The sequence below is a fragment of the Mobula hypostoma genome, chromosome 4 (assembly GCF_963921235.1).
Source record: "Mobula hypostoma chromosome 4, sMobHyp1.1, whole genome shotgun sequence".
NCBI classification, from domain to species: domain Eukaryota; kingdom Metazoa; phylum Chordata; class Chondrichthyes; order Myliobatiformes; family Myliobatidae; genus Mobula; species Mobula hypostoma.
The window spans coordinates 199,003,687-199,021,664 of NC_086100.1; the positions used below are offsets into that span (position 1 = coordinate 199,003,687).

The 17,978-nt window shown below is 45.4% G+C and overlaps 1 protein-coding gene and 1 long non-coding RNA gene across 6 annotated transcripts in view; one reads left to right on the top strand and one right to left on the bottom strand.

Moving 5' to 3' along the window:
- Window positions 1-17,978, top strand: part of LOC134345880 (uncharacterized) — a 69,420-nt gene that overhangs the window by 33,532 nt on the left and 17,910 nt on the right. The window lies entirely within an intron of this gene.
- Window positions 1-17,978, bottom strand: part of LOC134345878 (tetratricopeptide repeat protein 31-like) — a 75,170-nt gene that overhangs the window by 27,942 nt on the left and 29,250 nt on the right. For 4 of the 5 annotated variants that reach the window (XM_063047201.1, XM_063047200.1, XM_063047198.1 and 1 more), the window contains exons 5-11: window positions 16,607-16,690; window positions 12,327-12,410; window positions 9,575-9,796; window positions 8,329-8,454; window positions 7,369-7,417; window positions 6,185-6,275; window positions 130-271 (exon numbers count right to left, since the gene is read on the bottom strand). In XM_063047201.1, the coding sequence (XP_062903271.1) occupies window positions 130-271; window positions 6,185-6,275; window positions 7,369-7,417; window positions 8,329-8,454; window positions 9,575-9,796; window positions 12,327-12,410; window positions 16,607-16,690 (798 nt within the window). The remainder of the gene's footprint in view (window positions 1-129; window positions 272-6,184; window positions 6,276-7,368; window positions 7,418-8,328; window positions 8,455-9,574; window positions 9,797-12,326; window positions 12,411-16,606; window positions 16,691-17,978) is intronic. The other variant, XM_063047199.1, reaches the window with a different exon arrangement.

The following is a 17,978-nucleotide window of genomic DNA, read 5'->3' on the forward strand; positions in this document are numbered from 1 at the left end:
CTGATTCTGCTCCCATGCCTTATGTTCCTGTATCCCTGAGGGGGAAAGGACAGACAGATAGCTCTGCATATCTCTGTGGGGCGAAGGACAGATCAGGTTATACAGACAGAGACATCAGATGTCTCATACCTTCACTCCAGCCAGAGCACGAGCTTTCCTGAAGTAACCCTTTGGCCAGGAGGGGTTCAAGGTCAGTGCAATGTGGGCGTCGTTCAGCGCCAGGCTATACTGCTGCAGCCTCTCGTAGCAGTAGGAGCGGTTTCCAAACAGCCTGCCAAGGGAAAGGACACAGACTAAGAAACAGGTTTAATGTCACTGACACGTCATGAAATTTTGTGACAGCAGCACAATGTAGTACATAAAATATATTATACACTATAACAATATAACCATATAACAGTTACAGCACGGAAACAGGCCATCTCGGCCCTTCTTGTCCATGCTGAACTCTTACTCTCACCTAGTCCCACCGACCTGCACTCAAACCATAACCCTCCATTCCTTTCCTGTCCATATAGCTGTCCGATTTAACTTCAAACGACAACATCAAACCTGCCTCAACCACTTCTGGAGGCTCGTTCCACACAGCTACCACTTGTTTGAATCTCCCCCACTCTCAATGGACAAAGCCTATCCATGTCAACTCTATCTATCCCCCTCATAATTTTAAACACCTCTATCAAGTCCCCCCTCAACCTTCTACGCTCCAAGGAATAAAGACCCAACTTGTTCAACCTTTCTCTGTAACTTAGGAGATGAAACCCAGGTAACATTCTAGTAAATCTTCTCTGTACTCTCTCTATTTTGTTGACATCTTTCCTATAATTCAGTGATCAGAACTGTACACAATACTCCAAATTTGGCCTCAATAATGCCTTGTACAATTTCAACATTACATCCCCACTCCTATACTCAATGCTCTGATTTATAAAGGCCAGCATACCAAAAGCTTTCTTCACCACCCTATCCACATGAGATTCCACCTTCAGGGAACTATGTACCATTATTCCTAGATCCCTCTGCCCTACCATTTACCATGTATGTCCTATTTTGATTAGTCCTACCAAAATGTAGCACCTCACATTTATCAGCATTAAACTCCATCTGCCATCTTTCAGCCCACTCTTCTAACTGGCCTAAATCTCTCTGCAGGCTTTGAAAACCTACTTCATCATCCACAACTCCACCTATCTTAGTATTATAACAAGAAAGATATATTAAAATAAGATAAATAAGTAGTGCAAAAAAGACAGCAAAAATAGTGAGGTAGTGTTCGTTGTTCATTCAGAAATCTGATGGCAGAGCGGAAGGAGTTGTTCCTCAATCATTGTGTGTGTGTCTTCAGACTCCTGTACCTCCTCTTTGATGGTAGCAATGAGAAGAGGGATTGTCCCGGGTGGCGGAGACCCTTAATGTCTTCTTGAGACCTCATCTTTTGAAGATGTCCTTGATCATGAAACCCCTGCAGCGAGCACACAGCAGGACCAGGCACGATGGAGGTCACCCCATGTGGGAATCCTCCCCCTTTGCATTACACACTAGGGGTAGAGGGTGTAAGACGGAACAGTGCCGTGCCACAGGTTTTTACAAGACCAAGTTATGAAAAGACTGGGCTAATAAGATGTACTTTAGAAGAATGATTAGATTAAAGATCACCCTTATTTGTCACATCAAAACATATAGCGAAATGCATCGTTTTGCATCAATCATCAACATAATCCTAGGATGTTCTGGGAATAGCCTGCAAATGTCACCAACATAGCATGCCCACAATTTAATAACTCCAACTCATATGTCCTTGGAATGCAAAACCAAAGCAGCTGGAAGAAACCCATACGGTCACGGGGAGAACATACAAACTCATTACAGACAGCGGGAGGAACTGAACCTCAATTGCTGGCGCTGCAGAGCGCTACGCTAACCGCTACTCTATCGTATTACCCACAGTGAGAAGGGTCGTCGTAGCAACCTTCAAAATTCTAACAGTACCAGACAGGACATCTCTCGAGGGAGGACGCTCTCGATGGCTGGAGCTCAAGAAATGGGGGTGGGGTGGGGGGGGTCACAAACTAGGGATAAGGGGTAGGCTCTCTCAGAGGGAGAATCCCGAAGGGTCTGTTCCCTCGCTGTACTGTTCTGTGCTCCATGCACACCCTCTCACAAGTAACATTAAGCACAGAACAAAAACAGGCCCTTCGATCCACAGTGTCCATGCTGACCGTGATGCCAAATTAAAACAATCGCTCCTGCTCACACAGTGATAAGAGGCATAAATCCCATGTTTTCCCCAGGGCTGAAGCGGCTGACAGGAGGGGACATAATTTTAAGGTGATTGGAGAGAAGTAGAGGGGGGAGATGTCAGAGGGAGGGTTTCTTTTCCCAGACAGAGAATGCTGAGCGTGTAGAACCCCCTGCCAGGGATTATGGTAGAAGTACAATTGAATTGACTTCATTATTTACATCCTTCATATACATGACGAGTAAAAATCTTTACATTATGCCTCCGCCTATATGTACACTGAGCAATTTATAGTAACTTGTAATAAATAGTATGCACAACAAAGACTGTCAATATAACAAAGAAATATAATTGTATCAGCATGAATTAATCAATCTGATGGCCTGATGGAAGAAGCTGTCCCGGGGCCTGTTGATCCTGGCTTTTATACTGTGGTACCATTTCCTGGATGGTAGCAGCTGGAACAGTTTGTGGTTGGGGTGACTCAGGTCCCCTATGATCTTTCCGACCTTTTTTACACACCTGTCTTTGTAAATGTCCTGAATAGTGGGAAGTTCACATCTACGGATGCGCTGGGCTGTCCGCACCACTCTCTGCAGAGACCTGCGATTGAGGGAAGTATAGTTCCCATACCAGGCAGTGATGCAGCCAGTCAGGATGCTCTCTATTGTGCCCCTGCAGGAAGTTCTTAGGATTTGGGCCCATACTGTCAACTGTCTGAGGTGAAAGAGGTGCTGTTGTGCTTTTTTCACCACACAGCTGGTACGTACAGACCTCGTGAGATCCTCGGTGATGTTTATGCTGAGGAACTTAAAGCTGTTCACCCTCTCAACCCCAGATCCATTGATGTCTATAGGGGTTAGCCTGTCTCCATTCCTCCTGTAGTCCACAACGAACTCCTTTGTTTTTGCGACATTGAGGGAGAGGTTGTTCTCTTGACACCACTGTGTATGGGTAATGACTTCTTCTCTGTAGGCCACCTTGTTATTATTTCTGAATAGGCCAATCAATGTAATATTATCAGCAAATTTATTTAGCCCCCTACTTTAATTTCTGGACACCCATGACTGTGCCACCACAGTACACAGCCCTGTGGGGCACCTGTGTTGAGGGTCAGAGGGGCAGAGGTGAGGGAGCCCACTCTTACCACTTGCCAGCGATCTGACAGGAAGTCCAGGATCCAGCTACACAAGGCAGGGTGAAGGCCGAGGTCCCTGTGCTTCTTGTCGAGCCTGGAGGGAATTATGGTGTTGAATGCTGAACTGTAGTCCAAGAACAGCATTCTCACTTAAGCATCCTTCTTCTCCAGATGTGTAAAGATGGCGTGTAAAGCTGCAGCTATTGCATCATGTATCGATCAGTTGTGTCCGTATGTGAATTGTAGAGGGTCCAGTTTGGGTGATAGCAAGCTGCAGATGTAGTCCTTGACCAGCCTCTCAAAGCATTTGCTTATTATTGAGGTGAGTGCAACAGGACACCAGTTGTTTAGACATGTTAACCTGCTCTTCTTAGGTACAGGGACAATGGTAGGCGTTTTGAAGCAGGGGGACACTCTACACTGGGAGAGGGAGAGATTAAAAGTGTCTGTAAACACATCTGCCAGTTGTGCTGCGCACATCCTGAGTACCCGCCCTGGGATGCCGTCCGGACCTGCGGCCTTGCGACTGTCCACTCATTGGAAACACCTGCGTACTGCAGCCTCAGAGATGTCTAAAGTGCAGGTTGCTTCGCTGGCTCTCCTGGGGGGCTCAGTGTTGGCGACATCAAACTGAGCGTAAAAAAGACTCAGCTCACCTGGGAGAGAGGCAGTGATGTTGGAAACACCACTGTGGTTAGCTTTGAAGTCTGCGATGGTGTGCAGACCTTGCCATAAGCTGCGTGTGTTGTTGGTGGAGAGTTGTGTCTGGATCTCGTCCCTCTGTTGTCATTTTGCTGCTTTAATGACTTTGCGCAGATCGTAGCTGCATTTCTTGAGTTCCTGTTGGTCACCGGCCACATAAGCTCTGTGTCGGGCAGTAAGTGCTGCTCTCACAGAACTGTTAATCCAGGGTTTCTGGTTTGGATAGATCCTGACCGATTTTTGGGGGACAACATCCTCAATGCACTTCCGGATGAAGTTCGTGATTCCTTCCGTGAACTCGGAGACATCCTCATCATGAAAGACATTCCAGTTGATGTCATCAAAGCAGTCCTGTAGCATGGAGACCGACTGGTCAGATCATCAGTGGATGGTTTTAACTACGGCCGCCTCTTGTTTCAGCTTTTGTCTGTACCTCGGCAGCAGCAAGGAGGAGTGATCCGACTTTCCAAGTGGTGGGTGGAGGAGCGCTTTGTAAGCATTGCGGGAGGGACAGTAGCAGTGGTCGAGTATGCTATCTCCCCATGACTTTAGGCAGCGACGGTCTATTAAAGTCTCCGGCAACAGTGAAGGCAGCCTCTGGGTGTGCAGTCTCCAGGGTGCTGATGGTCTTGTACAGTTCCTTGACAGCCAGGTCAGTATCAGCCTACGGCGAAATGTACACTGCTGTGGTAATAACAGCTGGGAACCCCCTAGGCAGCCAGAAAGGTTTACACACCAGCAGAAGGTACTCCAGATCCAGGGAACAAAAGGATTTGAGTGCATGCATACTCCAGGGGTCACACCAAGCATTATTGACTATGAAGCATACACCACTTCCTTTACTCTTCCCAGAGAGGTTTTTGACCTGTCCGCCCAGAACAGAGAACACCCGGAGGGCTCAATGGTGTGATCCAGTATCTCCTCCATCAGCATAAAACATTACATTCCTTTGTTTCCCACTGATAGGAGGTTCTGGCTCTCTGTTTGCACAGCTTGTGGTCCGGGGACTGAACGTTAGCCAGGAGTATGCTAGGGAGCGGCAGGCGATTTGCGCGCCATCTCAGCCTCACCAGGACGCCGGCCCTCCTCCCTCACCTCCGAGGTAACGGCAGTGTAACAGATGAGGCTCCCCTGGATCGCGCTACAGGGGTTCCCAGTGTAGAAAAGGCAGCATGTGGTTGGTAAATGCTGTCTTCCTGATGTTGAGAAGAGTCAGTCTATCGTATCTGATGTGACTATTAGCTACTTGAACAAGAAATGCGAAGGAAATTGCTGAAATTAGCAGTATACTGTAACGTTGGAACGGAGCTCGCAACACGGCCACTGTACGCAGCGCCATCTATAAAGGTATATACATTAGGGACATTTAAGAGACTCTTAGACACATGGATGAAAGAAAAATGGAGGGGTATGTAGGAGGGAGGGGTTAGCTTGATCTTAGAGTAGATTAAAAGATCAGCACAACATTATGGGCTGTTCTATGTTCTAATGTCCACATCCTTCTATTTGTGGAAGTGGCAGCAAGGCAAGGGTTAATGAGTGTCTAGGCGAGGATAGACTGCAAACAGCCCAGGCAAGAGAGATTTTGAAGGGCATAGCTTCCCTTTCTACAGCAGGGGACTGAAGCCATTTCACTTACAGAGATGAAATAAGGATATTACTGAAGGATGCAAGGGGCGCACACACAACGACTGACGGACAATTACTAACTTCAAACTATCATCGGTTGTCAGCTTGTAGTTTTTATTGACTTGTAACATCTGCATTGAGAGTGGTGATTGGTCTCGCAAGTAAGGAATTTAAGCATACACAAGGTTATCAAATGGTCAATATCCATAACTGCTAGTCATTTCTGTATAAAAATGGCATTTCTCTGCACAGAATTCTGAACAATATGACAGGGCCATGCTGCTCTCCTTGTGCACAAGTGAATAAAGTGTGTTTGAGGAACGAGTGAGAGTTTTCAGAGTCCAGTTGATTGGTGACAACACATTCCCTGCCCATCTAAGAGCCCTTTAAACATCTATATCAGTGCTCTCAGTGACATACCACACCCTAGCCACCCCCACATTCAGCTGGCAGCTGTGATGGGTAAAGACACTTACCTGTATTCCTTTGGATCATATTTAATTGCTTCCGTAAAGTATCCCACTGCATCCTCGTAGCGCCCCTCGTTAGCCATACTGTTACCCTGTACTGAGCGAAGCAATATACCATTCAACAGGACTGGAACACCAGCACCCTCAGTCTATCGAATGTACTCTCTCCAGCCCAATTATTACATCCCAATTCTACACACAGCTTGCTGAAGTCAGTCTGCATCGCCTGATCTTCTATAGCCGAAAGCAAGCAGAGGTGCTCCCAGATATGACAACGTGGAAAGTGTCTTCACATCAGTACCCCACTCTCCCCACATTTACCCCTTCACAGTGTCAGATTGTTTATCATACCTGTGAGAATTCAGAGTCTCTGTGACCCCTCAACCACCCACCCTTCAGTATCTCTCTCCGAGTAACTGGTAACTCTCTCTACTCTCGCACCTCCTGTGTGCCCATCACCCATTCACCACTTCCCCAATCCTATTCTGTCCCACAGTGAGTGGTTTCAGCCACAGACCCACATTCTCTCTCTACTGCACCATCCCTCCCACACCACCGTGTCTCACTTTGTTTCCCCTTTCCGCCTCCACTCCTTCTACATTAACCTCTCTCCTCCTGTTCCCTTTCCCTCCATTCCCACCTCCTCTCTCCCCCTTCACTCCGTTCTCACCTCTCTCCCTCATCCCTCCTCCTCGTTTCTGTTCTCAACCACTCTCCCTTCATTCCCACCCCTCACCATTTCCATCTTTCTGTTCCCAACTCGACCCTCTCTCCTCCAACTCCTCCTCCATTCTCTCCCACTTCTTCTCACCCACCATTCCTACCCCTCTCTCCCTCCATTCCCATCCATATCCTTCCCTCCCACCCATCTCTGCTCCCACACCCCCACTTCCATTCTCTCCCCCGTTTCCACCCCGCTTGCCTCCATTCCCACCTGTCTCTCATCTCCCAGCCCTGTTCCCCAACTCCTTGCTCTTCCCTTTCCATTCCTCCCCCCTCATGCTGCCTGCCCCTCTCCACTATCCCTTTTCTCTCATTCCCCACTGTCTCTGTGTGTTAAACTTCACAACCCCCACCCCCGTGTGTGTGTCTCCCAGCATTAATTACCTTTACTGCACAAGTCCTCTACCCATGACCTGAGCTTGTACACCTACTCTAACAAGATCTCGCCAGGCCTGACTCCAGCTTACCTGCCAATTCCAAGATCTTGGCATTCAGTGTATTTGAGTCCACAGGCTGCTGACAAAAGGGGAAAGCAACAGTAGTTAATATGTGATCTTCCCATTCCTACTAACAGAGCTCCTCCGTCACTAAGACACGTGATTGATTATTATTTGCATGAGGGAATTCATAAATTGGTAGATTACTGTTATATGTACTGAGATACAGTGAAAAGCTTGTCACATATTGTTCATACGGATCATTTCATCACACCAGTGTTATCGAGGTAGTACAAGGGAAAGCAATAACAAATACATGGTTCTCTGAAAGTGGGGTCACATGTAGGCATGGCGGCAAAGAAAGCTTTGGGCCTGTTGGCCTTGATCAGTCAGGGCACTGAGTATAGAGGTGAGATGTTGTGTTGCAGTTACACAAGGTACTGCTGCGGCCGCATTTGGAAAAGCGTGTTTATTTTTGGTCACCTTAATATGGAAAAAATGCCATTAATCTGGAAGGAGTGCAGAGGAGATTATTGGGAATTGAAGGACTGACTTAAAGAGAGAGGTTGAACAGGTTGGGAATTTTTATTCAAGGGAGCGTTGGAGAATTAGGGGTGATCTTGCAAAGGTGCATAAAATCATGAGAGGCATGGCTAGAGTGAATGCACACAGTCCTTTCCCCAAGGTTGGGGAATAAAGAACTAGAAGGCACAAGTTTGATGGGAGCATAGGGTGCTCAGTATATTGAACGAGCTGCCACAGGAAGTGGTTAAGGCAACTAAATTAACAATATTTAAAAGAGACTTGGACAGATGCAGTGTTACGAAAGGGATATGGGCCAAACATGGGTAGACCAAGCATGGACCAGTCGGGGTGAATGGCCTGCTTCCTCGCTGTACCACTGAATCTGAATCTGAACTTGGTGGGGTAATAGTTACCGGTCACACGTGAACAGTTGTAAGGGCCAGCAGTGGCCGTACACTTCCTTACCTCTTGTTTCTTTTCCGCTTTCTTCTTCTCAGTCTCCTTCCTCTCAGCTTTGGCTTTGATGTTCATTTTACGCTTTATCTGACTGGCGGCTTTTGAGACAAAACAACTGGACATGTCCCATTCATCCTGTGGCAGGGGGAAAGGGGAGGAGGGGTCAGATGTAAACCCATCCTCCAGCTCACAGCCCCAGCCTGCTGCTCGGGACAGGAGCAAGGACAGAGACATGGTCACAAACCCTTCTGGTAAACACCCTTCCCTGCAAAATGATCTCTTTTTCCAGCCCAAGGTTGAACCAGACCATACTGCAGCAGGGTTGGGTATCAAATAAATCAGTTAACTATATTATAAATATTATATGAGGGTACATCTTCATATACTTTCATCATCATAACGAGTCGTGTCATATGAAGCAGACAATTGCGTTCTTTCAATGACCACGATTGTTCTTGGCAAATGCTTCTACAGAAGTTCTTTGCCACCCCAGCCATTATCAATACTCTTCAGAGATTATCTGTCTGGCATCAGTGGTCACGTTGATTTGCCAGAGGGCTATTGGACTATTAAAATAATAACCTCATGCAATCTTTAAAAAAGTTTCTCTCCCAGGCAGTTAGTCTGATCAAACATTCTCGTTAGCCTCTTCCCCACCCCACTCTATCTGTCACCCCCGTCACTGCACTGTGAACTTTTAAAAAAGCTGTTTACATTGTAAATACGTGATGGTATTTATGTATTCATGCACATTTTATTCCATATTCATCTTTTAATCTCTAACTTTATTCCTGATATACAGAATGAAGAATTATAATTGTTCAATGTTGCTATTTTTGTTGCATGTCACACCCTGATCAACACAACACAGTAAATTCCTAATCCATGAAAATGTATATGGTGAATAAACTTGATCCTTGATCCGTTAAGACCATAAAGCAAAGGAGCAGAATGAGGCCATTCAACCCAGTGAGTCTGCTCCATCATGCCATCATGGCTGATTTATTATCCCTCTCAACCCCATTCTCCTGCCTTCTTCCGTAACCTTTAATGTCCTGACTAATCACAAACCTATCAAACCCCACCTTAGAGATACCCAATGACTTGGCCTCCACAACCATTTGTGGGAATGCATTCCACAGATTAACCACCCCCTGGCTCACCTCTTTTCAAAAGGGATGTTCATGTATCATGAGGCTGTGCCCTCTGGTCCTAGACTCCCCCACTATAGGAAACACATGTGGATGAGACTTACCTCAGACTGAGAGGGGGATTTATCGGCTGTGCTCTCACTTTCACCCTCTTTGTCCCGCCTCACGTTGCCGGGTTTAGAAGCCACTTTCACACTGTGCCCATTCCTACTGTTAGTGCTCTGTTTCTTGCACGCTAAAGGGTCTTTCTCAGGTGAGGCAGTGACATTTTCGCTCACTTCGCTATCCTGCTTCCCATCTGTACAGCTTTCTTTCTTTACACTTTTCTGTAGGCAGAACAGACTAAACATTAGCACAAAGTTTTTCAATAGTCTGTGAACGGACAGACAATGAATACTACCCTGGAGCCAGGTCAACGTGTCACATCACTCAGTGGCTAATTTATTAAGTATAACTGTACGCCTCCTCATTAATGCAAATATATAATCAGCCAATCATGTGACAAAACTCAATGCATAAAAGCAAGAGATGGTGAAGAGACTCAGTTGTTGTTCAGACCAAATAACAGAACGGGGAACACAAAATTCTCTGCAGACGCTGGGGTCAAAGCAACACGCTGGAGGAACTCAGCAGGTCGGGCAGCACCTGTGGAAACGAACAGTCAACGATTCGAGTCCTGGCGAAGGGTCTCGGCCCAAAAAGTTGACTGTTCGTTTCCACGGATGCTGCCCAACCTGCTGAGTTCCTCCAGCGTGCTGTGCGTGTTGAATAGAACAGGGAAGAAATGACTTGAACCAGGGAATGATTGTTGGTGCCTTATGGCGTGGTTTGAGTATCTCAGAAACAGCTGATCTGTGTGTAAAAAAATTGCCCATCACATCTCCTTTGAATTACCCCCTCATCTTAAACGCATGCCCTCTGGTATTAGACATATACAACCCTGAGATTCATTTCAGAGTAAGTAGAAAGAAACCCAGTGGAATCAATGAAAAACTATACACAAACAACTAATGTGCAAAAGACAACAAACTGTGCGAATACAAAAAAAGGTAAAAGTTATCCACGCCTGTTCAGAAACCTGATGGTGAAAGGGTAATTATTTAATAACTGTTCCTGAACCTGGTGGTATGTGACCTAAGGCTCCTGTGCCTCCTCGTTGTTAAGTTTCCTGGTAGAGTCCAATTGATTTCCTTCACCTTGTAGCCATTCGGTCAGAAAGATGTGCGTAATTATCTTATTTCCTCAGGGAGAACTGTCCCAGTCCGAAATAGTTTTTACACGGTTAATCGAAGTAGAAAGAACTGCTCTACATTGGGAGGTGTGATGGTGGCTGTTATTGTTGAGGTACAAATCCTTGTGAGTGGGTTTCTGATGGATGCCATAGCCGAGACTACTGTTTGGTTTCCATCACATTAGAATGTTCAGGAACGGGAGGTAACCATTCTTCTCCATCTCCATCGTAAATTGAGTGTTTGGATGTATATATTTAGAAGGTCGTGGAACTGTTGGGAGTGCCTGGAGTCCACGTGCTCATACTACGGAGATGTCATCGATGGATCTGCAGAAGCCTGGGGTGGAAGCCTCCCTGTGTATCTTCAGGAGCCCCTAAAGTCTTGGTGATACCAGTGCCTGAGGCAGAAGTGTCTTGCACATGTCCACTGGCAGTCTGGATTTCTTCAGTGAAGCGGAGGTCATCCTGATAATTGAATCCGTGGGATCCCGCTGTAGAACTCTGTAGGTGGGATCGTCCAGAATCTGCTGGACTTTCCTGTGCTATTCCTCCAAGGACATTAACCATCACTTTTCCTTTGTCCGCTGGTAAAATCATGATGGCTGGGTCTCGCCATAGTGCCTGGAGGGCCAGTCGCTCTCCTTTGTAACGTTCGGTTTCAGCAAAACAGCCGCTTTGAGAGCCATGCAGCCCTCCATACTTACCTCCTCTGTGGTATCCTGTGGCAGTGTTCAGATTGCTTGCTCTACTCTGCCAAAGTAGTCCCGATAAGGTATAGCTCTGGGAACTGGAGCGAAGTTTAGCCCCCTTGCAAGGACCGATCTAGTCGCCTTGTTGATGCTTTGCCCAATTTAAAGTGGAAGTTGATCGATTCTTGATTCAGGGCGTGAAGAATTACAGGGAGAAGGCAAGAAAATGGGGTTGAGAGGGAAATTGATCAGCCAAGATCAAGTGATGGAGCACACTCGATGGGTCAACTGGCCTAATTCTGCTCCAATGCCTTCTAGTCTTATGGTTTGGTGACTAAGTGAAAGACTTACCAGGTAACATGGCAGCACAGTGGTTAGTAGAACTAGTTTAGGATAAATAGTCAGCAATTTGAGATGGAGATGAGGAGCCTTTGGAAATGTCCATCCTAATGTGCTGTTTCTTGATGTACATGTTTAAGGCTGAGGCCCAATGATTTTGGTGTCCTAGGTGTTTGGGTCACGATGGGAAAACGGACTCAGGGCATGGGATGGGTGAAGTTCGAAGAAGGCTTGAAGCACCTGTTACACAAGAGATTCTGCAGATGCTGGAAATCCTGAAAACACACACACACACATCGTGCTGGAGGTGCTCAACAGGTCAGGGACCATCTGTGGAGAGGAATGAACACTGAGCAGAGAGCCTTCATCAGGATGGCTCAAAGGTCTCGGTCTGAAACATCAACTACTTCTTCATTTCCATAGATGCTGCCTGATGTGCTGAATTCCTCCAGTTTTGTGTATGTTGAAGAGTGTGTTTCCTGCTCCCACGCACGAGGCATCAGCACCAAGACAGAAGCTCAGAGGGGAAGACCCCCACAACAGACACATGCAGTACACTGTCCCAAATAGTTCGCAGTCTCCAGCAGATTCTCTCACCTCACCATCAACGCTCTCTTTAGCTTTAGCCTCACTTCTATTTTCCTTCTCTAGTTTTTCTTGCCGTCGTTTCTCTTTCCGCCTCTGTGAAAATAATTAAATCTGGTCAGTGAATGTTAGCCAACTTTTACAAAGTAAATTTATTATCAAAGTACATGTATAGAACATAGAACAGTACAGGCCCTTCAGCCTGCAATGCTGTGCCACACCAATTAAATCAGTAATCAAATAGCCAACTAAACTAATCCCTTCTGCCAACACAATGTCCATATCCTCCAAAATCCTGACATTCATGTGCCTATCTAAATGTCTCTTAAAAGTCCCTAATGATGGTGAAAGGGTACTTATTTAATAATTGTCCCTGAAACTGGTGGTGGGTGACCTAAGGCTCCTGTGCCTCCTTACCGAAGGTAGCAGCGAGAAGAGAGCAGGGCCTGGATGATGCTCGGTGCATCTTATTAAATGTAGCACATTACTGTGGAGGGCAGTGGGGAGTGTTAGCATTTACAGAACAAGATAATCATGCACGTGATAAAATATTGTCACAAGGAGCAAAACAACATGGTGCAGCAACCTGGACAAGGAATACAAACTGAGCCCTCGGTCAATGCAGTGACCTGGCACATGGATCAGGGGTGGATCCCTGACTTAATACAATACCAGGGTTGTCAGAGATCTGAGTTAATGCAGTTCCCTAGGTGGTGGAATGAACAGAGTTCAAGTTCATTTTATTGTCATTCAACCATGCACACGTATACCACCAAACGAAACAACGTTCCTCCGGAAATTATTTATTTATTTATTCGTTTAAGGGATGTGGGCATTACCAGCTGAGCCAGCATTTATTGCCCATCCCTAGTTGCTCTTCAGAAGGTGGTGATGAGCTGCCTTCTTGAACCGTTGCAGTCCCTGAGGTGTAGGTACACCCACAGTGCTGTTCAATGAATTCTGAGTTGCAGTGCATCCAGGCCCAGAGCCATCAAACATTCTTCATATGACAAGCCAGTCAATTCTGGAATCATTTTCGTGAACCTCCTTTGAACTTTCTCCAGTTTCAGCACATCCTTTGGAAGATAAGGCGCCCAACCCTGCTCACAATACTCCAAGTGAGGCCTCACCAGTGCTTTATAAAGTCTCAACATTAAATCTTTGCTTTTATATTCAAGTCTTCTTTAAATGAATGCTAACATTGCATTTGCCTTCCTCACCATAGACTCAATCTGCAAATTAACCTTTAAGGAATCCTGCACAAGGACTCCCAAGTCCCTTTTCGCCTCAGTTTTTTTGTATTTTCTCTCCATTTAGAAAATAGTCAACCTTTCATTTCTTCTACCAAAAATACCTGACCATACACTTCGTGACACTGTATTCCATCTGTCACTTCTTTGCCAGTTCTCCTATTCCATCTAAGTCCTTCCGTAGCCTCTCTACTTCCTCATACCTACCTGCCCCTTCACCTATCTTTGCATCAAGTGCAAACTTTGCAACAAAGCCATCAATTCCATTATCCAGATCATTAACATATAACATAAAAAGAATTGGTCCCAACGCAGACCCCTGTGGAATACCACTCGTTACCGGCAGCCAGTCAGGAAAGGCTCCCTTTATTCCCACCCTTTGCTGCCTGCCAATCATTCACTGCTTTATCCATGCTAGAATCTTTTCTGTAATACCACGGGCTCGTAGCTTGTTAAGCAGCCTCACGTGTGGCACTTTGTCAAAGGCATTCTGAAAATAAAAGTAGACAGCATCAAGCGATTCTCCCTTGTCTATCCTGCGTGTTACTTCTTCAAAAAAAAACACTGATTTGTCAGGCAAGATTTTCCCTTGAGGAAACAATGCTGACAACAGCCTATTTTAGTGTGCCTCCAAATACCTTGAAACCACATCCTTAACAACCGACTCCAACATCTTCCCAACCACTGAGGTCAGAGTAACCAGCCTCTCCTTCTCCCGACGTTCAGCCAGTTACTTGTCTCCTGCAAACTAGGGGTGACGACCTCCCCGTAGCTCTTATCACCTCTTCATTCTTCTATACGAGTCAAGGGTCATTGAGTTGCAGCTTCAGTTCCTCAATACATTCTCTCAGGAGCTGCAGCTCGGTGCACCTGATGCACATGTGTTTATCTGGAAGACTGGAGGTCTCCCAGACTTCCCACATCCCATGCAGAGTAAAAACACTGCTCCTGGAGCCATTCTCACTAATCAACGATGCCCCAACAGATGAGGAAATAAGTAGAGAGAGAGAGAGTAACTTACAAGGCAATTTACCTCGCCCAAACCTGGTGAGCCAAAGCTGCTCCAAAGACAAGAACGCTCAAAGGAATGGCCACTCTGCTTGCACTTGAATGATACTTATTGGCCCTTTCTAATGAATCTCTCTCGCTGACTGGTCGCTCCTCAACTCAGGAAAACTGCCCTGCAACTCTGCCTTCAAAATCTCAATCGCTACCTTGATTAAAAAGTAGCTCTTTTCACGCAGCCCTGGTGTGGATTAAAAACATGGGTTGCTCGGTGGGACTGCTCATGGGCTGGAAGGATCTATTCCATGTGGTATCAATAAGTAAATAAATAAATACCTATTTAAGACTTTAAATATATCCAATGATACCACCACCACAATCCTCATAGGAACCAATTCCACAGATTCACCGCACTCTGAAGAAATTGCTCCTCATCTCTGTTCTAAACAGATGTTCCTTTATTCTGAGGCTGTACCATCTGGTCCTAGGCTTTCCCATTATAGGAAATATGCTCTTCATGTCCACTCTATCCAGGCCGTTCAGTATCCGGTAGGCTCCCACCTCTCCCGAAGCAACTGAGCTAGGATTTGGAAATAGAACACGATGTCCCTTGGATGTTGATCAGAGCGAGATCAAATTCAAAGTCAAAATAAAATTTATTATCAGAATACATACATGTCACCACATACAACCCTGAGATTCATTTTCCTGTGGGCATACTCGGCAAATCTATAGATTAGTAATTGTGAGGATCAATGAAAGAGCATAGAAGACAACAAATTGTGCAAATGCAGATGTAAAAAAATAGCAATAAACGAGGGCATGAAATAACACAATAAAAGGACCTTAAATGATCTCATTGGCTGTGGGAACATCTCAACAGATGAGCGTAGTTATCCTCTTTTGTTTAAGAGCCTGACGGTTCAGAAATGCTGATCAAGTCAGCTCGTTCCCAAAGAGAACTCTGATAGGCCAATCAGATGGTTCACTGCTGCTCAGCGATAGAACACGAAAAAAAAATCATGTGTACAATTAAGAAACATTAAAAAATAGTAGAAATACTGGAGTCAGGATGATCATGATGAAGTCTGCTGGAGAGAGACATTTATACACATGCTGTCCTCCATAACTCAAAGAGATTAAAGGATAAGGTTGCAAGGTGACTACCTCACTACCCTCAGGCAGAACATTCCTTGTACTCATCACCCTCTGCATGAAGAAGATCCCCCTTGGATTTCCTCTAAACTGCTTTCCCCTTGCCCTAAATCTATATCGAGTTTTAAACTATACCTTGAGTTAAGAATGTAGAACGTTGAACAGTACACACAGTACAGGCCCTTCAGCCCATGATATTGTGACCACCTGTTAACCTACTCAAGATCAATCTAACCCTTCCCTCCCACATAGCCCTCCTTCCCTCCTTTTTCTATCATCTATGTGCCTATCTAAGAGTATCTTAAATGTCCCCAATGTATCTGCCTCTACCACCACCCCTGGCAACGCGTTGCATGCGTGCTCCACTCTGTAAAAATATTACCTCTGACACCCCCCACTATACTTATCTCCAATTACCTTAAAATTATGACCCTTTGTAGCCATTTCCACCCGGGGGAAAAAATCTTTTTCAAGTCACCTCTCATCCTCCTTTGTTCCAAAGAGAAAAATCCTAGCTTGTTCAGCCTATCCTCATAAGACATGCTCTCAATTCCAGACAGCATCCTGGTAAATCTTCTCTGCACCCTCTCTACAGCTTCTATATCCTTCCTATAAATAGACGATCAGAACTGAACACAATATTCCAAGTGTGGTCTAACCAGTGCTTTATAGAGCTGCAACATTACCCCGTGGCTCTTGAACTCAATCCTCCAACTAATGAAGGCCCACACATTATCAACCTTCTTAACCACCCTGTCAACTTGTACAACAACTTTAAGGGATCCATGGACGTAAATCCCAAGATCCCTGTGTTCCCGCACGCCGCTGAGAATCCTGCCATTAACCCTGCATGCTACAAAGTCATTCAGGTCAGACAATTACCTTCTTCTTAAGTCTCCGTTTCTCAGCCTTCCTCTTCGCCTGCTCTTCTTCATTAACCAGCTCCTGACCAATCCTTTCTGCTTCCTTCAAGACACATCACAATTAAAGAATTAAGATTAGCATATGCCCAGTGAAATGTGTTGATGTGCTAGGAACAGCCCACGATTATCATCACCATAGCATGCCCACGAATGGACAAAGGAAACTGGCGCTCCTGCAGGAAACTCATGCAGTATGGGGAGAAGGTACAAACTCTCTACAGACAGCGACAGGAATTGAACCCGGGTTGCTAGCGCTGTAAAGCATTGCACTAATTACTACACTACAATATTAAAGGTACCGTAAATTGATGATGTTACCATTTACACACCATGCACTACCCACACTGGAACAGGCTGGGGAGGATTGTCACTGGGATAGACACAAAGTAAATTTATTATCAAAGCACCTATGTCACCATATAAAATGGATTCCACTTAATTGAGCCAGCCATCTATTTAGGACAACTCTTAAAGAACAAAAACTAATCAAAACACAGCTGGGATATCCTTAAACAACAGGAATTCTGCAGATGCTGGAAATTCGAGCAACACACATCAAAGTTGCTAGTGAACACAGCAGGTCAGGCAGCATCTGTAGAAAGAGGTGCAGTCGACGTTTCAGGCCGAGACCCTTCATCAGGACTAACTAACTTCCTTCAGTTAGTCCTGACAAAGGGTCTCGGCCTGAAACGTCGACTGCACCTCTTCCTACAGATGCTGCCTGGCCTGCTGCGTTCACCAGCAACTTTGATGGGATATGTTTAATTTATTTGGGACACTATGGCACTTAATTGGGACAGGAGACTGTTGCCGAACAGTTTCTAACTAGTGTCAGTCACATGCACCAGTGTGGCTGTTAGATACTATGCTGTGCTCAGAGTGAACAGTTTTTAATTAGTGTCAGTTGTATGTGTTTGTGGTTTAAAAAAAAGTAGTGATTTTTATTGCTGATAGTTGGCGAGAAATAGCAATAAGGCAATTCAGGACTGTTTTGCTCACTATGGTTTCAAGCATTCAGGCAAGAAACAGCTGGGAGTAAAAATGAAATTACTTCACTACTTCAAAAAATTAGGAACTAAGAATTTGAAGGTATCAACAATCATCTGGAATGTTACAATGCAAATGAAGATTCGGAGGACGTCATCAAAAATATTTTATATCCATTATCTGCACGAGGTGCCTGCACTAATTTTGTTCATTTATAGTCAATCAAAAGAACAAGACAGCGCACAGTCGAATTCCTCTGTCAATACCTATTAGGAAGTAGTACACAGTTTTATCGTACTGTAGAAGTACTAGTGCCTTTCATGAAATACAGTGGCTTCCGGTTA